Source organism: Artemia franciscana, chromosome 2 (assembly GCF_032884065.1).
Source record: "Artemia franciscana chromosome 2, ASM3288406v1, whole genome shotgun sequence".
Lineage (NCBI taxonomy): Eukaryota > Metazoa > Arthropoda > Branchiopoda > Anostraca > Artemiidae > Artemia > Artemia franciscana.
The window spans coordinates 55,832,546-55,855,661 of record NC_088864.1 but is presented as its reverse complement, the minus strand read 5'-3'; the positions used below and the strand labels follow the sequence as shown (position 1 = coordinate 55,855,661).

General features: G+C 35.1%; 1 protein-coding gene across 1 annotated transcript in view; it reads left to right on the top strand.

The window, feature by feature from the left end:
* Positions 1–1,461: 1,461 nt before the first annotated feature.
* LOC136043798 (sentrin-specific protease-like) overlaps positions 1,462–23,116 on the top strand; it is a 69,469-nt gene continuing 47,814 nt past the window's right edge. Inside the window, exons 1-3 of the mRNA XM_065728716.1 lie at positions 1,462–1,601; positions 13,846–13,927; positions 22,507–22,556. Coding sequence (XP_065584788.1) covers positions 13,900–13,927; positions 22,507–22,556 — 78 coding nt within the window. The 5' untranslated portion in view covers positions 1,462–1,601; positions 13,846–13,899. The remainder of the gene's footprint in view (positions 1,602–13,845; positions 13,928–22,506; positions 22,557–23,116) is intronic.

The window sequence follows — 23,116 nt, the reverse complement described above, 5'->3', positions numbered from 1 at the left end:
TTGGGACAAAACTTACGATTTAGTGTAAAGAGCGAGGTATTAACGAGGGTACAAACCCCCTCGTATACATAATAAAAATATAAGGTTACGAAAGTTTATTACGTAAGTTAATTCTTAAGTTACGCATATTTTTTACTAATAAAAACGTTCGTTAAAATTAAAAGTTCTAGTTGCCTTTTTAAGTAACCGAAAAATTACAGGGCAACTAGGCCTCCTTCCTCACCCCTTATTTCTCAAAATCGTCTGATCAAAACTAAGAGAAAGCCATTTAGCCAAAAAAGGAATTAATATGCAAATTTCATTTTAATAATTTATGTGCGGAGAGCCAAAACCAAACATGCATTAATTCAAAAACGTTCAGAAATTAAATAAAAAAAAACTATTTTTTTAGCTGAAAGTAAGGAGCGACATTAAAACTTAAAACGAACAGAAATTACTCCGTATATGAAATGGGTTGTCCCCTCCACAATCCCTCGCTCTTTACGCTAAAGTTTGACTTTTTGCCACAATTCTACTTTTTAAAACAATTAAAAGCTTTAGCGTAAAGAGCGAGGGATTGCGGAGGGGACAACCCATTTCATATACGGAGTAATTTCTGTTCGTTTTAAGTTTTAATGTCGCTCCTTACTTTCAGCTAAAAAATTAGTTTTTTTTTATTTAATTAGTCTAAAGAAAGCGACGAATCAAATGAGATCGGAGGAGCTGGAGATTTGGAATTCTTGGATGAAACCTTTGACATGTCTTAAGTTTACACTTATTTTAACCCTCCTTAACAATAAACCTTTTTGCAATTGTGGTTTCAGTTTGATTATCTTTTACTCTACGTTCTGAACATACTGAAAAAATAAAGTTGAAACTGGATAGAAACAAGATTATCACTCCTCCACTTGGGCAGTCATAAATTGACTTATGCTTTAATGAAAGCCAAAAAATGAATAAAGGTTTTTCTCTCACTGTCAGAAAAAAAACCGCCCCTGAGTGGGCAGTACCTATTATCAATTATCGCTCCTGAGCCTATGGAGCATATTTATCTATTAATTTTACCAGTAATATGCTATAAGCTTGAAACAAAATAGTTCAGAGGTGGATTTTCTGTTTGTTACTGGGCATTGTTTTAAATTTATGTAACAAGGTTTTTCAATAAGATCATGGCATGCATGCAGTAAACTGAGTGAGTAAAGGACAATTCGCCATTTTGCTTTTATATAATTTGCTTTCAGTATAGCACTAGTCAATTTTGCGACGGCATATTTGGAGGGGTGGTATTTTTGTTCGTTTAGAGGGCTCTTAATTTAGTTTTGACATACACTTATGTGAATGTTATCTGATATTTCGATTCCTCGTTTCGACCATAATAGCGCTATAATAAAGGCATAATAAGGTTATAATAGCGTTCGCTATTTTTGAGCTAGTGATTACGCCGGTCTGGGCTACATGTTTTGCCAAAAATCTGGCAACCGTGTTTAAGGTGCTAAGAGAAATTGAATAATTAAAAATATTAGGGACTACAAGTAGGCAAGTCAAATTGGAATACAGCTTGAAGCTTGTGCAATTCCGTACAACTCAGTGAAATCACGGCATACCCTTCATGTAGTCTTAAGGTATTTCAGCATTTTCCCCCTTAGGGTTATGATGTTTTTATTAGGTTTTAGCCTACCCCAAACTAGGCTACCTTAATTTTACACTGATAGCCTATGCAGTTAGGATCTTAAATATTTAAAGATAAAATTCTAGAGGGCTCTATTGAAATCTTGGAAATTAGTTGATTTAGCTCTTTAAGTCCAGGCCTAAAATATATCCCATGAAAGTGTTGTCAATCTGATATAGGCCTAGGCCTATAGGCATATGCCCTTTTCTTATATCTGGGGCTTTGAAGATTGCATTAGCAGCAGGCCTGGTCAATGTATACAACATTATATAAATTCAATGGGAACAACATGAACATACTCCCCAATTTCTGTTTATGCTCTTTCCAAATTTAAATCTAGGCTACCAATCAATTCACTTGTAAATTGGGCCTAGTTAGTAAATGTTTACAGTAAAATAGTTAATTGACTTCATGCTATCTCAGAAAGGGTTTAGTTTAGGAAAATGAAACTTTCAGGGATGAATCTACAGACTAAAGTATGTCTTGGGAAGGTATTCTGAAGCAACTACCTCTACTCCTTCTCCCTCTAGAGGCCCTGACCTTTGATGACCTTTAAAAATATGTGTGTTATAAAAGTGAAACCTTGCAAAATAGATCTTCTGTTTAATGGAAGTACATCAAAATTGTTTTCAGCTTCATAACTTTGCTCAATTCCATTTTATAAGGTTTTAAAGATACACAAATACATTTACTAAATTTTGAAAAGAAAACATTGATATGGCTCAAAGTTCTACTCAAATAACAAGAATTGCATTTTAAGAACTAAAGGCAGAGAAAAAGCAACTAGTAACTGAAAATTAAGGTAACCAAATTAAGGTGCCAAATTGCCAAAGGAGTGAGGTAGTTCAAAGCACCTTCCCAGGACATACTTTAGTCTGTAGATTCATCCCTGAAAGTTTCATTTTCCTAACCTAAACCCTTTTTGAGATAGCAAGAAGTCAATTAACTAGAATTTTACCCATACTTTAGCATGTAGACCCATCCCTGAAAGTTTCATTTTCCTAATCTAAACCCTTTCCAAGATAGCAAGAAGTCAATTAACTAGAATTTTACCAATGTTTACAATGTAAATAGATAAATATAGAGCAGGTCACATAAATGACCTACAAATAAAGTGAAACACACTTAATGCCTTTTTTAGGTTCTTTCCAAATGTAATAAAGACTTAGCTTGTAAATTCAATTTTTAACCTAACCTTTCTGACCTTAGGGGAGACTGGACATGGTATCTTTGTGAAGAAAATTTTATTCAAAAAGTCTGCCTTAATTAGCCTACAGCCATTGTGCCATCTATCTGGGAGTAGGCCCTATGCATGTGTTTTCCTGTAGACATCAGAAAATAATTTTATCTGAGATTTTAAGTAAGAAATTCTTCTTTGAATAAGAAAGCATATCTGGTTTTCACAATATAATTTTCTGAATGATTTGTGGTATGATAATGAGTGTGTTTTTTTTTTCAGAAGTTGTGTTCTTTTGGCTCCAGAAAACTGTTCAGTGATTGATTTATGTTGCTGTCTAGTGATAACAAATTTGAACTTTTGTGATAAGTTCCCTGCTTGGGTACTCTAGGACACATATTCCTGGGACATTGTTTGTTCATTGTGTCCCAAGGTACCTTCATATATCTATGTCTGGCAACACCAGCGAAAGGTCAAGCTGAGAGATATAATTAGATGATATGCAAATGGTATCTGTAGTTACCTTATTACTTTAATTGTTTAACATTCTCAATTTTAGCTGAATGTCAAAGAAGAGGAAGGTTGACCAATCTCTCTGGATGAAGAAAATATGAAGGTTGCTGGAATGGTTCACTTGAAAGATGGTATCCCACTCAGATTGGCAGCTACACTGGATAATGATATCAAGTCAACACTTTGTTAGCACTCTAAGCCATTTGCTGTATCATTAGATAAAAAGAAAGGTTTCTTTGAGTCTTATCTTCTGTTACCATTGTGAATGAACTATGGACTTAAAAAAAAATAGCCTGGGAATTTGGCAAGGCAAATAAAGTGAAATAACCCTAATCATGGTATCATAATGAAGCAGTAGAAGACTGGTATACAAATTCATGAAGAGACATGCTAGAATTTCCGTGTGTATATCAGAAAGCACAAGCCTTCATTGCAATTGTGGTTTAAGCCATGATACAGCTGCCACATTCTACAATTAGATAGAATAATTATGCTCAAAATATTTTTTCCCAGCTGACTGCAATTATAACATGGATGAAGTAGGCTTATTGAATTTTCAACAGAAATGCACAAAGAATCTGAGTCCTAAAGGGGCCAAGCAGTTAGGAACAACTATGTCACAGGATAGAGAGAATCTAGTCACAATGGTAAGAACTATCAATGCAGTGAGGAGTTTCATTCCTCTGTACCTTATTTTTTGAAAGACTTGCTTTGCAGAAAGGCTCTTGTATGGTACTCCACCGGGAGCAAACACTGCTGGTAGTAGAAAGCCTAGAAATGCATGGATGATCACAGAACTATTTCTTGGCTATTTCAACCATTTTAAAAGGTATATGCCATCTCCTAAGCAACCAACACTTCTGCTCATTAATAATCATAATAGTCACACAAGCTATGACTTTATTTCTGCTGAAAAGAAAGTGGGTTTGCAATTCTTTCACTCCCTTCACACACATCAAATAAGCTACAGCTCCTTAATGTAACCATCTATTCACCATTAAAAATTTCTTCTCATGAAGCTGCTTAAAATTGGCTTAGAAACCATCCTGACAGACTGGTCATGGAATACAAGATCTCTGAACTTCTTGGGGTTGCTTTCCCAAAAGCTTTCACACCATTGAACATTATTAGTGGCTTCTTGAAGCAGGGATTCAATCCAGATGTTTTCAATCCCAGTTGTCCAATGTCTTCATTAGAGGGCAAATGTGAACAGCAGAGTTATGCAGGTGAGGAGAGCAGCTCATCAGGCAGGCAGCCAGTGCCTAGGACTTAGAAAACTGATAATTCTGTTTTGAAAACTGATAATTCTGTTTTGTTCTCCCAAGGCAGATACTTCCACTCATTGAATGTCAAGTGGATTCAGAAGAAAAAGAGAGGAAGAAAGCCTGGCCAATCAAAAATTTTGACTGTAAACCCCTGTTAAATATATCATTTTTGATGCAAAAAGAAAAAGAGATCCCATGAAAAAAACAAAGCAAAGGAAAATAAAAGCAAAAGACCATAAAATAAACACAGAAAAAGGAGCTAGCTAAGGTGACATCACATTTTATTGACAGTAGTAGTGATGCTGCTTCTGTTGATCTCTCTTCTGACACCAATGATTTATTACACCTGAGTGACCTAGAAGAGGCTATAAGAGAACCTACAAAGGAGATAAAGCCTGGTGATTTTGTGCTAGTTCTGTATGCTACTATTAAAAGTTCAAGGTATTACGCTGGCTAGGTCTTGTAGTTAGAAACAGAAGGATATAATGTGAACTTCATGAAATGAAAGTTCCCTAATTGGAAGTTCATATTTCCAAAGACAAAGGATGAGTCCTTTGTGATGATTAAATAAAAAAAACAAGTTTTTTCAACTGAAAGTAAGGAGCAACATTAAAACTTAAAACGAACAGAAGTTACTTTGTTTATGAAAGGGGCTGCTTCCTCATCAGCGCCCCGCTCTTTACGCTAAAGTTTGACTCTTTCTCTCAACTCTTCTTTTTAAAACAGTAAAAAACTTTAGCGTAAAGAGCAGGGCGTTGATGAGGAAGCAGCCCCTTTCATAAATGAAGTAATTTCTGTTCGTTTTAAGTTTTAATGTCGCTCCTTACTTTCAATTGAAAAAACTTGTTTTTTTTATTTAATTTCTGAACGTTTTTGAATCAATGCATGTTTTGATTTTGGCTCTCCGCAGAGAAATAATTAAAACGAAATTTGCATATTTTTTTTTGGCTAAATGGCTTTCTCATAATTTTGATCAAATGATTTTGAGAAAAAAAGAGCGGGGGAGGAAGCCTAGTTGCCCTCCAATTTTTTGATTAATAAAAACTAGAACTACTAGGCAACTACTTAGGCAACTAGAACTTTTAATTTTTTACGAATCTTTTAATTAGTAAAAGATATACATAACTTATAAACTAGCTTACGTTTATTCTCATGTTTTTATTACACATATGAGAGGGTTCGCCCCCTCGTCAGTACCTCTCTCTTTACACTAAATCTTAAATTTTGGCCCAATCCATTAAGAATGACCTCTGAATCACAAAAGCCATAGAATAAATAGTTGACATTACTAAAAATACTTTAGCGTAAAGAGCGAGGTATTAAGAGGAGGTGAGCCCCTCATATGGGTAATAATTTCTGTTCGTTTTAAGTTTTAATGCTGCTCCTTACTTCCAGCTGAAAAAAACTTTTTCATATTTATTTTTTCATTGTTTTTTTTTTTAAATAATGCTAGTAAATCCTGTGCTCCCTTCAAGGAAATTTTCTTCCCCCGTGACAAATTCCTCGATGGAAAGTTCCCCCAGTTTATCCCCCTCTTTTCAACCCCTCCCCCTCCCAACCAAAAAATCCTCCTGAAAACACCTGTACACTTCCCAATAACCATTACTATATGTAAGCACTGGTCAAAGTTTGTAACTTGTAGCCCCTCCCATGGGGACTTTGGAGGAGTAAGTCGTCCCCAAAGACATAGTTATTAGGTTTTTCGACTACGCTGAATAAAATGGCTATCTCAGAATTTTGATCCGTTGAATTTGGGAAAATAATTAGCGTGGGAGGGGGCCTAGGTGCCCTCCAATTTTTTAGTCACTTAAAAAGGGCACTAGAACTTTTCATTTCCGTTAGAATGAGCCCTCTCGCAACATTCTAGGACAACTGGGTCGATACGATCACCCCTGGGAAAAAGAAAAAAAAACAAATAAATAAACACGCATCCGTGATCTGCCTTCTGGCAAAAAATACAAAATTCCACATTTTTGTAGATAGGAGCTTGAAACTTCTACAGTAGGTTCTCTGATACGCTGAATCTGATGGTGTAATTTTCGTTAAGATTCTATGACTTTTAGGGGGTGTTTCCGCCTATTTTCTAAAATAACACAAATTTTCTCAGGCTCGTAACTTTTGGTGCGTAAGACTAAACTTGATGAAACTTATATATTTAAAATCAGCATTAAAATGCGATTCTTTTGATGTAGCTATTGGTATCAAAATTCCATTTTTTAGAGTTTTGGTTTCTATTGAGCTGGGTCGCTCCTTACTACAGTTCATTACCACGAACTGTTTGATAAGCAAAATTGCCTTACAGCTACCAAAACTTAATATGAGTGGTGGCACAGAACATCCAGCAAAAGCCATGACCTTTCATCATATGCTGTTGAGTGAATAATGTTACAAGCTTCTGTTTTATATGTTTATCATAATCAAAGTAGATTTATGTTCACTTCCAGGTAAGCTAGGACAATGAATTTTGGCAGGAATATCAGGGACTGGACCATATTAAATTAGAAATAGTCATTTTCACGATTTGACCATCTGGGGGGGGGGAGTTGGGGGCCAGTTAATCTGGAAGAAATAGAAAAAATGAAGTATTTTTAACTTACGTATGGGTGATGGGATCTTAATGAAATTTGAGGTTTGGAAAGATATCGTGTCTCAAAGCTCTTACTTTAAATCCCAACCAGATCCGGTGACATTGGAGGGGGGGGGACCTAAAATCTTGGAAAACGCTTAGAGTGGAGGGATTTGGATGAAACTTCGTGAGAAAAATAGGCAGAAGTCATGGATACATGATTGACATAACTGGAACAGATCTGCTCTATTTGAGGGAGTAGGAGGGAGGGTTAATTCTGAAAAATTAGAAAAAATTAGGTATTTTTAACTTACAAAGGAGTGATTGGATCTTCATGAAATTTGAAGTTTGGAAGGATACCATGTCTCAGAGCTCTTATTTCAAATCCCGAAATTTGAAGTTTGGAAGGAGTTCATGTCTCAGAGCTCTTATTTTAATTCCCAACCGGATCTGGTGATTTTGGGGGGCATGCTTAGAGTGGAGGGATTGGGATGAAACTTGGTGGGAAAATAAGCAGAAGTTTATTTTATACATGGTTTAGGACATAATTGGAACGAATCTGCCCTATTTGTGGGGGGTGGGGGGTTGATTCTGAAAAATGATGTATTTTTAACTTAGAAAGGAGTGATCAGATCTTAATGAAACTTCATATTTAGAAGGGCCTCGTAACTCAGATCTCTTATTTTAAATTCCGACTGGATCCAGCATTATTAGGGGGGGGGGGGCAGTTGCGTGGGGGGAACTGGAAATCTTGGAAAATACTTAAAGCAGAGAGATTAGGATGAAACTGGGTGGGAAGAATAAAAACAAGTCCAAGATACATGACTGACATAATTGGACCGGATCCGCTCTCTTTGGTGGAGTTGGGGAGGGGAGCAGGGGGTGTTAATTTGGAAAAATTAGAAAAGTTGAGGTATCTTTAACTTAAGAACAGGTGACCAGATTTTAATCAAATTTGATATTTAGAAGGAACTCATGTCTCAGAGCTCTTGTTTCAAATCCCGACCAGATCTGTTGATATTGGGAGGAGTTGAAGGGAGAAATCAGAAATTTGGGAAAATGCTTAGAGTGGAGGAATTGGGATGAAACTTGGTGGGTAGAATAAGCAAATGTTGTAGATACGTGATTGACATACCCGTACTGGATTTGCTCTCTTTGGGGGAGCTAGGGTGTGGGGTTCAGTGCTTTGGCGAGTTTGGTGCTAGGACGATGAAAATTGGTAGTGTGTCAGGGAGCTGAACAAATTGACTTGATTAAGTCGTTTTCCCTGATTCGACCATCTGGGGGGCTGAAGGGAGAGGAAAAGTTAGAAAAAATTAAGTATTTTAACTTATGAGTGGGTGATTGGATCTTAATGAATTTTGATATTTAGAAGGACATCATGACTCAGAGCTCTTATTTTAAATTCTGACCAGTATTAAGCCTCTGATTTTCCTTTTAAATCAATCTATTGATTCTTAGAATTTTGCTAGAGCTCATACCATACAAACTCTTGGCTCTTCCAGCCTTGCCACAAGTGCCATATGAGCTCTTATTTCATGTTAATGAATTATGTTTAGTAAAAAAAAGCTCTTTGTCCTAAAGTATCCTCAAGATGTCCTGGAGTGCTGAAAGGTCTGGGTACTCTCGGACAAAAGAAGGCAGTTAGGAAAATTATCAGTAATATTGGGGTGGTGATAAAGAATTTGGACAGTGTGAAACTAGAAAACAATTCTTACTTCATATTGTGTAGAATAATTTTACCTAACACATTAGGCATGCAGACCTGCTATACTTCCCCTTCTCCACCCCCTAATCTGCAAATATATAGCCCAAGTTTGTTTCTAAATTATTATACTTTTATCATACTTAGGTGTATTTCATTAAGGTTGAGCATCAGAGAAACATATTCGAAGAATATTAGGTAGGAGCCATATTATACAAGTGCCATAAAGCAATTATAAAAATTCAGTAAGAGCATATAAAAGGCATTGAGAGGTATGCTCCCTTTATTTGTAGGTCATTTATATGTAAACTGATCAATGTTTCCCCTAAATACTTCTCTGTAATATTCTTAAGGCTTGATTTAAAGCTTCAATGCTTCTAGTCCCAAGTGTTTTTGCTGCTCCATTTTTAGTGATATTCTGGGGTAAATCCCCAAGATGTCAGGGGTAGTGGCAGCACTGAAGAAAATGCAACTGATGAGCCAAAAATAGAGTGAAAGAGAAGAGAGATATTGAACTCTCAGCTGCTATTCTTGGGACACATCCTACAGTATATAAGTAGCAATGGAATTCCTGTAGTATTTAAAAAACACTTCTGTCAATAGGTAGTGTGGTGGTGGAGTACACCTGGTATTTTGACAATAAATAACACCAGTTTAGTTTTTGTTAAGAAAAAAAAAACACTCAGTGATAATTTATTGTATTCCCTGGCATTGTACATTCTTAGACCTTGGCCTGTTGGTAAATATGGGCCTGGGTACAAATTGGATATTAGTCTAACCTTTCTAACCTTACCCAAAAATATAGTGAATATTATATATTTTCTTTGCATGTATTGATTCTTGAATTTGCCAGTGCTGATTCAATTTATGGTTAAACTAGTTTTAACAAGAGTGATTCTAACAGAGGTATATTGACCATGTCTAAAACAAGAGAAAAGGTATCATCTTTGAGGGTCCGTAAAGGGCCTAAAATTGAATTTGCACCATGAACATTTGGAAAGAGCATAAAGAAAGCCATTGATTGGTATGTTCACTTTATTTATAAGTCATTTATGTATACTTTTCCAATAATTAATTTATTGTCCCCAAAACAGATCTGAGGTGTCAGAGGGACTAGCTTTTTGTTATATATACAAATGCAGATTTTTATCATCAAAATTTGATGAGTTTTTGCATTTGCTTAACCCAGAAAACTCCATTTAATTGCTATGACTAAAGTTCTACCCAAAAAAATTAAAGTGATCCCTCTGTTAATTTTCAGGAATTAAGTGGTTATAATATTATTTATTTATCCCTCCATATAAAAAAGCCAGGAGCTCATATGGCACTTAAGACAAGGTCAGAAGAGCCAACATTTTGCAATGTTATTGTGGTGATGTTTTTTTTTGGAGGCTACCATGATAAGCACCACTATATGCAGAATTTCTGCCTCTGAAGCTGAATAGCTTTTTCCATAATTTTTTATTGCTTTCAATCCATTGCTTGATTTAGCTCCTCCTACGCTTGCTGGCCCTTACTATAGCGAATTCCAGATTTAATCACCATAAAACATAATCCAGTCTGATGTTTTTGGTAAAAGTATTAGTCAAGGCCAGACATTTTAAAAAAAGTTTTGGAATCAATGCTAAAAATGGCAGAGCAAGAAAAAAAATTATAAAGAAATTGTCTCTGTCAGAAATTGAATCTTAAACCTTCAGGAGATGAATACCAACACCATATCCACGGAGGCTTGCAAGGATACATTTTTTAATACTTTTCTAATTTTTCCGAATTAACCGTCCCTCCACTCCCCCCCCCCGGATGGTAGAATCTGGGAAGGGACTGTTTCTAATCTGGTCTAGTCCCTGATATGCCTGCCAACTTTCATTGTCCTAGCTTATTCGGAAGTGCCCAAACTAGCAAAAGCTAGACCAATGGACAAAAATCATGATAGGTTGATAGGCTCATGGGAAAATACCATAAAAAACATAAAATATTTTTTTTTCTGCACTTCAAATAGCATTGTGGATATAAATATCCATGATAGAAAAAAGACTGATGAGCAGTTATCACTTTACTTGCAGCAGTTGTAAAACTCAGGGAAAGATGAGTAAGAGAAGTTAGCGAATTCAAGTACATGGGTAGAACACCCCAGTGTAGAACTCAAGATAGTAGTTGTGACAGAAAGATCATGGTTCAAGTTTTATATGGAGGTACAGCATTTTCTTGATCAAATAATGTTTAGAAATGGAGCAAGTACTCTCTAAAGCTGCACTTGTTCAGCAGCAATGTAATTTCCATGTTGGCATATGGGTGTTGTACCTGGGATTGATCTAATGCTGTGGAGAAAAGGTTGTTTGGATTTGAGAACAATTGTCTGCAAAGAATACTTGCAATTAGCTGGGCTGGTAGGTACCTGACTCACACATTAGGAGTCTCACAAAGCTACTACAAATAGTTGATGAAATTCAGAAAAAGATGGTAATACTGGGGCCACATGATTTGAATCAGACAAGGGTGACTTCTGTACAACATATAATGCTGGGCCTTGATAAAAGTGGTAGATAACAGCTAACAGTTGGTTATTCCCTAGAAGATGAGGCAAGAGTCCTATGTTCATCTCTGAACAAGCTATGCTTCCATATAACTGTATGGAACTATACAGTAAGTCTTATAGTTCCATACAGTGACTTCTATACAACATATAATCCTGGACCTCTCTGGGCCTTCATAAGGGTGGTAGACAACAGGTAACAGTTGGTTACTCCGTAGAAGATGAGGCAAGAGTCCTACATGCATCCCTGAACAAGCTATAGTCTTTGACTCAGTATTATTCAATGCAGAATAACTGTTGCTGCCTTATATACTATGTGCCACATGTCAGAGGAGCTGAGTCTAAGTAATGAGCACTGTATTATTTTGAGTATGCAGATGCTCAACATCTTATCTTGAATCATACACATATGATGGGTGGGGAAGTGGAGTTGCAGGGGTTTGACCAGCTTCTTTGTAACGACATATCAATAGCCATTTAATGTGTCAGTTCAGAAGCCTTTTTTGCAATCTGGACAGTGAAACTGGCTTATCTTTCATAATTGTTTTATTTTTTTCATTATTTGTGACTTCAAAAAAGCTATCGACTGTTATTTCTTGTTAGTAGTTTTTGGTGCTAAATCCAAATAATTATGCTCATGAATACAATAACCGTCCAATTTTGACTTGTCTTCATCTTATTACTACCAACTTTTTCAAGAAATTGATAGCATTTTTGAAGATAATTAAAAAAAACAATTAATAACATTCGTTTACATATAAAATTGGGCACAACAATGGAAGCATGGTCTGTTTTTAAATAACTTGCTTTTTCTCTTGCTATTTGCAACTAGCTTGTATGATTTCATTAGCATGTCTTATAAGCCAGCTTTACTTTCCATTGGTTCTTCTTGACTGGCAATTTTTCATTGCCAAGAGAGGCCTTGTTGAAAAAACCCTGCTTATATGGCGAAGATTTTTTTAGATTTTGAGTTAGCCTAGCTGTAGTAGAATTGGGGAAGACTCTTTGAAGTTTTCTATTAATGGTAGATGGTAATAATCTTACCTAAGCTATGGGTGTCAGGTGATTAATTTTCTTCAAACAATAATAGCTAGTAAAACTTGGGAAGACTCTTTGAAGTTTTATAATAATGGTAGATGGTAATAAGCTTACCTAAGCTATGGATGTCAGGTGAATGATTTTCTTCATGTGATAATTTTTTTTCAAGCGATAATTGCTAGTAGAACTGGGGAAGACTCTGAATTTTTACAATATTAGTTTTATAATAATGGTAGATGATAATAAGCTTAACTAAGATATAAATATCAGGTGAATGATTTTCTTCAAATGATAATTTTCTTCAAACGATAATTGCTAGTAGAACTGGGGAAGAATCTTTGAAGTTTTATAATAATGGTAAATGGAAATAAGCTTACCTAAGCTATGGATATCATGTGATTGATTTTCTTCAAACGATAAAAAGCTAGTAGAACTGGGGAAGACTGTTTGAAGTTTTATAATAGTGGTAGATGGTAATAATCTTACCTAAGCTATGGATATCAGGTGATTGATTTTCTTCAAACAATAATTTTCTTCAAATGATAATTCTCTTCAAATGGTAATAGCTAGTAGAACTGGGAAAGACTCTTTGAATTTTTATAATAATGATAGAAGGTAACAATTTTACCTGGGCTATGGATGTCAGGTGATTGATTTTCTTCAAACGATAATAGCTAGTAGAATTGGGGAAGACTCTTTAAAGTTTTATAGTAATGGTAGAAGGTAACAATTTTACCAATGCTATGGATGTCAGGTGATTGATTTTCTTCAAATGATAATAATTAGTAGAACTGGGGAAGACTCTTTGAAGTTTTATAATAATGGTAGAAGGTAACAATTTTACCTGTGCTATGGATGTCAGGTGATTGATTTTCTTCAAATGATAATAGCTAGTAGAACTGGGGAAGATTCTTTGAAGTTTTATAGTAATGGCAGAAGGTAACAATTTTACCTAAGCTATGGTCAGATCATTAATTTTCTTCAAATGATAATAGCTAGTAGAACTGGGGAAGACTCTTTAAAGTTTTATAACAAGTGTAGATGGTAATAAGCTTACCTATGCTATGGATGTCAAGTGGTCGATTTTCTTCAAACTGTAATCTCGACAGGACCTGTTCACGGGCACATGACATGCACAGATGATGGTAGGCACAGGTCTTATCGAAATTATCGTTTGAAGAAAATCAATCACCTGACATCCATAGCTTAAGTAAGCTTATTACCATCTACCATTAGTATGCATAAGCGTCAGGTTGGCCTCAGAAAATATATTAATTGTTTTTACATAGTCGAAAGGCTTCTAAATGTTATATTTATCAGGGGATTGGTGCTATAGGCATATCTACTATTGAGAACAGTGCTGGGATGTTTAATGTAAAAATTATTTTTTTTTCTTATAGATATCTGGAATATATACAAAGATACCTATTGATGTCCTAGTAGAAAACTCTACAATGGATGGCATATTTAGTCACAAAAGAGGTTTGTAAATCTTGAATTTACAAAAAGTTTGTTAAATAATTCACCTGTTATTCTTGTTAGATATATTGCATGAATGGAAGAGTAATGATCTAACAAGACTGCATTTCTCGAATCTATTGTGTGAAAATTCAGTTTTGTAAAAGAACAATCAAATGATCTACAGTCTATAACGATCGACTGAGTAAATAATCTCACCAAAGCAAAACCTTGAAATCCCAGGAATGTATCAAGCCTCCTAATTTTCCATAACTCCCTGCCTCCCATTCCCATTGTTTTTTTGTTTTTTGCTTAAATTTTAAAATAAGTCATAACCAAACCCTTAAATTGCCCACATAGCTAATTGTTGATAATTAAAATGGAATGAAAAAATAATAGACAGTAGATCTTTTAATTAATACACAAAGAAATTAATAAACAATATATGCATCCACTAACAAAGTATGAAAACTTTGGTTTCACATCCAGAACTCTTTACCAACAGCAAAAAAAATGTTAAACAGCTAATGTATAATGGAAAACTGCATAAATTGATGACAAAACGCCAAAAAAGAGAAAAAAACAGGAGATTTTCGCATCTAACAAGCTAAAGTTATTGATGATATGAGAATCTAGTGAAATGTTATAATGTAATCTTTTCATTTAAACATTTTACATGTACCCTAGTAGATCAATTAAATAAAAAAAGTTTTTTTTTTAACTGAAAGTAAGGAACGACATTAAAACTTAAAACGAACAGAAATTATTTTGTATATGAAAGGGACTGTCTCCCCCTCAATGCCCCGCTCTTTACGCTAAAGTTTGATTATTTCTCACAACTCTACTTTATAAAACAATAAAAAAAACTTCAGCGTAAAGAGCGGGGCGTTGAGGAGGGGGCATCCCTTTTCTTATATGGAATAATTTGTGTTCATTTTAAGTTTTAATGTTGCTCCTTATTTTTAGTTAAAAAAACTTGTTTTTTTATTTGGTTTTCTGAACGTTATTGAATTAATGCAGGTTTTGAATTTGGCTCACCGATATGAATAATTAAAATGCAATTATTAATTAAAATTAATGTGCAAATTTTGCATATTAATTCTACTTTTTTTAAACTAATAAAAACCTTGTAATAACCTAAGATTGATTTTTGTTCTAGTTGTTTAAGAATGACACCTGAATCACAAAGGCTGTTTAATTAGAATAATAACCTCTTTTAAAAGTTAAAAACGAAACTTTAGCGTAAGAGTGAGCTATTGAGGAGAGGTGACATATACGAAATATTTTCTGTCCGTTTTAAGTTTTAATGTTGCTTATTAATTTCAGGTGAAGAAAATTGTTTTTATTTAATTAATTTATTTTATTTAATCTCATATAAAAAATATTTTCTGTTCGTTTTAAGTTTTAATGTTGCTTATTACTTTCAGGTGAAGAAAATGGTTTTTATTTAATTGCTGATCGTTTTTTAAATAATGTCGCGAAATTCAGTTCCCCCTCGACGGAAAACTCCCTTCCCCCACGAGAAATTTCACCATGGAAAGATTCTCCTACGCAACTTAATTTAGCGATGCTTGCGGAACAAATTTTATAAGGCATAGTAACGAAACGGCCAAAGAGGTCGAAACTATTTTCATGAAAATGAAAGTCGCAATTTGAGCAATTTTTAAATGACTAAATGAATGATAGAAAAGATCTTTAAAAGATAAACGTAATAAATTGTGTTTGTTTTAAGTTTTAATGTTATTCCTTACTTTCAGTTGTAAATACATACGCCAAAAGATCGGATTTTTATGCTGATTTTAAATATATAAGTTTCATCAAGTTTAGTCCTACCCGTCCAAAGTTATGAGCCTGAGGAAATTTGCCTTATTTTAAAAAAAAAGGGCGAAACACCCCATAAAATCATATAACCTTACTTAAATATATACAAGTATATATATATATATATATATATATATATATATATATATATATATATATATATATATATATATATATATATATATCTATATATATAAAAATAAGTTGTCTGTGTGTGGATCAGGTGACGTCATGTTTGTCCGCATATGACGTCTGAATTATTTCACACTAATACAAAAGAAGAAAAAAACTAAAAAAGGTAAAAACTACAAAAAAAACTAAAAAGAAAAAAAAACTAAAAAACCTAAAAAACTAAAAAAAAACTAAAAAAAGGTAAAAATCTAATAACTAAAAAAAAACTGAAAAAAATAAAAAAAGGCAAAAACTACAAAAAAAATAAAAACTAATAAAAAAAACTAAAAAAGCTAAAAAACTAAAAAAAACTAAAAAAAGGTAAAAAACTAAAAAAAACTAAAAACTAAAAAAGAAAAAAACTAAAAAAAAGGAAAAAACTGAAAAATAAAAGAGAAAAAGAAAACTAAAAAAATATGAATAAATATATATAAAAATAAGTTGTTTGTGGGTTATGTCTGTCTGTCTGTCTGTCGAGTGACGTCGTGTTTGTCCGCATATGACGTCTGAATTATTTCACACTAATACAAAAGAAGAAAAAAACTAAAAAAGGTAAAAACTACAAAAAAAACTAAAAAGAAAAAAAAAAATAAAAAAGCTAAAAAACTAAAAAAAACTAAAAAAAAGGTAAAAAACTAAAAACTAAAAAAAACTGAAAAAACTAAAAAAAGGCAAAAACTAAAAAAAAACTAAAAACTAATAAAAAAACTAAAAAAGCTAAAAAACTAAAAAAAACTAAAAAAACTAAAAAAAGGTAAAAAACAAAAAAAAACTAAAAACTAAAAAAGAAAAAACTAAAAAAAAGGAAAAAACTGAAAAATAAGAGAAAAAGAAAACTAAAAAAATATTAATAAATATAAAAAATATAAATATAAATATAATATAAATTAGCAATCAACAAAGCACCGAGACACAAATGACGACCGGGACACAGGGAGTATAAATGACGACCAGGACATAAGTAAAAAAAAAAAACTAAAAAAACTAAAAAAATGGTAAAAACTACAAAAAAACTAAAAACTAATAAAAAAACTAAAAAATCTAAAAATCTAAATAAACTAAAAAAGAAAAAAAAGAAAAAAGGAAAAAAATAAAGGAGAAAAACAAAACTAAAAAACGAATGTATATACAGACCGGGACACCGGGATACAAATGACGACCGGGACACAGGGAATATAAATGACGACCGGGACACAGGGACACAACTACAATGGGGACGCCGGGGGGCACAGGGGGATATAAATGACGACCGGGACACCGGGACACAAGGAATATAAATGACGCCCGGGACACTCAAAGAGAAATCACAGACTGGAACACCGGGACACAAATGACGACCGGGACACAGGGAATATAAATGACGACCGGGACACAGGGACATAACTACAAAGGGGACGCCGGGGTGCACAGGGGGATATATAAATGACGATGGCGACTCAGGGAATGGTCGATTAGCAATCACCATCAACAAAGCTCAAGGGCAATCATTAGAATCATGAGGTATAGATCTGAATACGGATTGTTTTCCCATGGACCATTATATGTTGCATGTTCAAGAGTCGGTAAACCTGACAATCTATTTATATGCACAGACAATGGGACAGCAAAGAATGTTGTATATTCGCAAGTTTTACGTAGTTAAAAACATATATATATATATATATATATATATATATATATATATATCTATATTCACAGGTGGGACATAGGGACACAACTACAATGGCGCGTAACGACTTACGCGCGCGGGGGGGCTTGGGGGGGGGGGCGCGAAGCGCCCCCACCAACTAGGTGTTGGGGTGGCGCGAAGCGCCACTCCAACAGCTAGTATATATATATATGTTTTTAACTACGTAAAACTTGCGAATATACAACATTCTTTGCTGTCCCATTGTCTGTGCATATAAATAGATTGTCAGGTTTACCGACTCTTGAACATGCAACATATAATGGTCAATGGGAAAACAATCCGTATTCAGATCTATACCTCATGATTCTAATGATTGCCCTTGAGCTTTGTTGATGGTGATTGCTAATCGACCATTCCCTGAGTCGCCATCGTCATTTATATATCCCCCTGTGCACCCCGGCGTCCCCTTTGTAGTTATGTCCCTGTGTCCCGGTCGTCGGGAGGCGCGAAGCGCCCCCACCAACTAGGTATTGGGGTGGCGCGATACACCACCCCAACAGCTAGTATATATATCTATCTATCTATATAAAAATAAGTTGTTTGTCCGTCTGTCGACTGACGTCATTAGGATTGAGCTGTATGTCGTCATGAAGTTAGTTGTCGTCATGTTTGTTATGACGACGTCATGTTTGTCAACTGATGAAATTACAGACCGGAACACCGGGACACAAATGACGACCAGGACACCAGGAAACAGGGAATATAAATGACGACCGGGACACTCAAAGAGAAATTACAGACAGGGACACCGGGACAAAAAAAACGACCGAATCTATCTATATATATAAAAACTACCGTTGGGGGACATATAAATAGATTGTCAGGTTTACCGACTCTTGAACATGCAACATAAAAAAAAACTAAAAACTGAAAAACAATGCACACATAAGCGTTGAATACTGTAACTCCGTAAAGGCAATCAAATACATATATAAATACGTCAACAAAGGCAGTGACATGGCAGTTTTTGGCTTGCAGCCCGAAATCAAAGATATCGACGAAATCGTACAATATCAGGCTGGAAGATACATAAGCAGTAATGAAGCTGTTTGGCGAATTCTTTCATTTCCGATACATGAACGTAGTCCAGCTGTTGTTCACTTAGCGGTACATTTACAGAATGGTCAACGCGTTTATTTCTCGGAAACCAACGTGCAACAAAGAGCCCTGAATCCACCGGATACAAAGTTAACCGCTTTCTTTTCGCTTCGCAAAAATGATTCTTTTGCAAAAAAACTGCTGTATACTGAAGTGCCTTCGTATTACACGTGGAATACTAAAAATAAAGTATTTGAACGTCGAAAACAGGGTAAGTCAGTCGACGGCCAACCTACCATCTTCAAAGATACCACGATAGGAAGACTCTACACCGTTCACCCCAATCAACATGAATGCTTCTTTCTACGCCTGCTTTTGGTGAATGTGCCCGGTCCGACATCCTTTGAGTATTTGAGGACTGTAAATGGTACTATACATGACACTTACCGTAGTGCATGCCAAGCTCTGAATTTATTGGAGAATGACCAACACTGGGATAACTGCATCAATGACGCGTGCGAAACGTCAACCCCAAGTCAAATTCGTGCATTGTTTGGCATCATTTTAACAACTTGCTCTCCATCAGCTCCTACAGAGTTATGGGAAAAATATAAGTCAAAAATGTCCGAAGATATACTCCATCGAAAACAATTAGAGACGTCAGATATGACTTTTGATTATACATCAGAAATTTATAACTACACTTTAGTTGTTATAGAAGATTTGTGCGTACGTATGGCAAACAAACCTCTTCAGGATTTGGGAATGCCTTCACCTAACCGTATCGCTGCTGTTTCGACATGTGTAGAATTGGATCGTGAACAAAATTACAGTACGAGTGATCTATTGTCGTATGTACAAAATAACATTTCCAAGTTAACGTCGGAACAAAAAGACATTTATGATACGATAATGCATTGTGTCGATAACAACGTTGGAGAAATTTTCTTTTTGGATGCGCCAGGAGGTACTGGTAAAACGTTTGTGATAAAACTGATTCTGGCATCAATTCGATCAAAAAATGATATAGCGTTGGCAATTGCGTCGTCCGGAATAGCCGCAACATTGCTGCCTGGTGGAAGAACTGCTCATTCCGCTTTGAAATTGCCTCTGAACTTGCATTCTACAGAAACTCCCACGTGCAATATTTCCAAATCATCTGGGATGGGTAAAGTATTGCAGCAATGCAAACTTATTATTTGGGATGAGTGCACAATGGCACACAAAAAATCGCTCGAGGCTCTGGATCAATGCTTGAAAGATTTGCGAGGGAAGTCAAAACCCTTTGGCAGCACATTAATATTGCTTGCGGGAGATTTCAGGCAAACATTACCTATAATACCTAGATCAACTCCTGCAGACGAAATGAATGCTTGCCTGAAAAATTCTAATTTATGGGCACACGTAAAAACATTAAAATTAACTACAAATATGCGTGTCCGATTGCAAAACGATGACTCTGGTCAAACATTTTCAGACAAATTGCTGGCAATGGGAAACGGAAAGCTCCCAGTAGACTCAATTTCAGGACGTATACAACTACCTGCTGATTTCTGTAATTTAGTGACGTCCAAAAATGAATTGATTGAAAAAGTATTTCCGAATATTCTAAAAAATTATAAAAATAATAAATGGCTAAGCGAAAGAGCGATTCTCGCACCCAAAAATATAGACATCCACGAAATCAACAATATTGTTTTGACCAAGATTCGAGACCAGGCAGTCCTTTACAAGTCAGTCGACACAGTTTTGGAACCAAATGAAGCGGTTAATTATCCATCTGAATTTTTAAATTCTGTGGATCTTTCAGGGTTTCCACCACACGTGCTACAACTAAAAATAGGCGTACCAATAATACTTTTAAGAAATATCAACCCACCAAAGCTTTGCAATGGTACGCGACTTGCCGTAAAAAAAACAAGGGAAAACCTAATAGAGGCCACAATCTTGACAGGGCCTTTTGAGGGTGAGGCTGTTCTTATTCCTCGCATTCCCATGATTCCAACAGATCTGCCTTTTTAATTTAAAAGATTGCAATTCCCAATTCGATTAGCATTTGCAATCACCATTAACAAAGCTCAAGGTCAATCATTAGAAAAATGTGGTATAGATCTCAATACTGATTGTTTTTCCCATGGACAATTGTACGTTGCATGTTCGAGGGTCGGTAAACCTGACAATTTATTTATATGCAGCGACAATTGGACAGCGAAGAATGTTGTATATTCGCAAGTTTTACGCAGTTAATTTGTATTGTATCTATCTATCTATCTATCTATATAAAAACGAGTTGTGTGTATGCATGTTTGTTTGTTTGTAAAAAGAGCGTTTGCATATGACGTCATTATTAGTACATACGGCTTTGTATATGGACAGACAATGGGAAAGCCAAGAATGTTGTATATTCGCAATTTTTACGTAGTTTGGACACAGGGACACAACTACAATGGGGACGCCGGGGGGCACAGGGGGATATAAATGACGACCGGGACACCGGGACACAAGGAATATAAATGACGCCCGGGACACTCAAAGAGAAATCACAGACTGGAACACCGGGACACAAATGACGACCGGGACACAGGGAATATAAATGACGACCGGGACACAGGGACATAACTACAAAGGGGACGCCGGGGTGCACAGGGGGATATATAAATGACGATGGCGACTCAGGGAATGGTCGATTAGCAATCACCATCAACAAAGCTCAAGGGCAATCATTAGAATCATGAGGTATAGATCTGAATACGGATTGTTTTCCCATGGACCATTATATGTTGCATGTTCAAGAGTCGGTAAACCTGAAAATCTATTTATATGCACAGACAATGGGACAGCAAAGAATGTTGTATATTCGCAAGTTTTACGTAATTAAAAACATATATATATATATATATATATATATATATATATATATATATATATATATATATATATATATATATATATATATATATATCTATATTCACAGGTGGGACATAGGGACACAACTACAATGGCGCGTAACTAATATGGCGCGTAACGACTTACGCGCGCGGGGGGGCTTGGGGGGGGCGCGAAGTGCCCCCACCAACTAGGTGTTGGGGTGGCGCGAAGTGCCACCCCAACAGCTAGTATATATATACACATATATATAAAGTCAGTAGCATCTAGTCAGTAGCTGATATTTCAGCAAATTTCGGAAAAGTATGTTTATATTTATCCATTCAACTTTAAGGTAAGTTACTGATTCTGATCACTTATGCCAGGCTTGGATGTCAGCTTGAGGGGAGGCCCTAGGCTTCTGGAAAGTACTTGTCTTTAGTGTTTTCATGAAAGAGTACCTTTTTTAGTATTTCCATTGAAAAAAAGTGCCCCCTTCCCCAGATTTGGAAAATAAATTTTGGCTCCTTCCCCCTCCCCCCAACATATCCATTTTTTGACGCCCTTGATGTCAATTATAGGTGTTTTTGATGGGAAGAGCTCTATATGATTCTAGAATAGCGAAGCCAGCGCATTGCCTACTTGGAAGTAGGCAGTCCCTTTTTTTTGCCATTTATGGGAAATAAAATGCTTTCTCTGGTAGAATCACATTATAAATTCTTCAAGGAACCTTCTCCTGGTATTTAAACCGTAAACATAGAGACACACCCCCTTTATTAGTGAGTATATATAGTTAGACCTTGGAATATATAAAGGAATTTGAGTAGAGGGAGAGGAGTGAAAACAAAAGAGGTGAAGTACAGATAAAATGCAGGAAAGTCATAAAAGTATTGACCTATTTGAAGGTCTAAATTTGTACAAATTGCTTTCTGCTCATGTCTATCCACTGTGAATTTTTGTTTTATTTTTACTAGATTTCCTAATTTGTTTTATAGTTGTGTCATTTTTGTATTTTCAGTCCCTTCAATTGAATTTCTGGCAAGCTATAAAAAGGAAACCGAAGAAAACGTAAGTATGGTAGCTTATTTTTAGATGTTTATGCTGTTTCGGTTTAAAGTATCTTTAGTGTATGGCTATCTACCCATGAGTAAATACTACAGCCCATGGTTAGCATATAGTACGTAGCGCTTTTTAGTCAAGAAAAACCTTATAAAGAAATTTATCTATTGCTCTAAATTCTTATATTTTGCGATTTATATTACTTAGTTAATTTACTTAACTAATTCAGTCAAGGGATTGAATTGATAGTTATTTTATTAATTAATTCTTATTAATATAGATTAGTATCAAAAGATATTTTTTTTTGTATATGTTTTATAGTTTCAAATTGTAAGTATATTTGGTATACGGGTGTCTGCCCAAGAGTAGATGCTACATTTCATGGATCAAGTATGGTTCTTGCCTATTTCATTTACGAAATACCTTACAAAGATATGAATTTATGTACCTATTCCATCAATATACAATTTTGCTCGATTGAAGATTTTATACCGGCCAGGTCGCAAGAAAAGGCGTTTATGGGTTGTAAGAAAAAAAATATTGGAGAAAAAGTGGGTGCTTGTTTTATA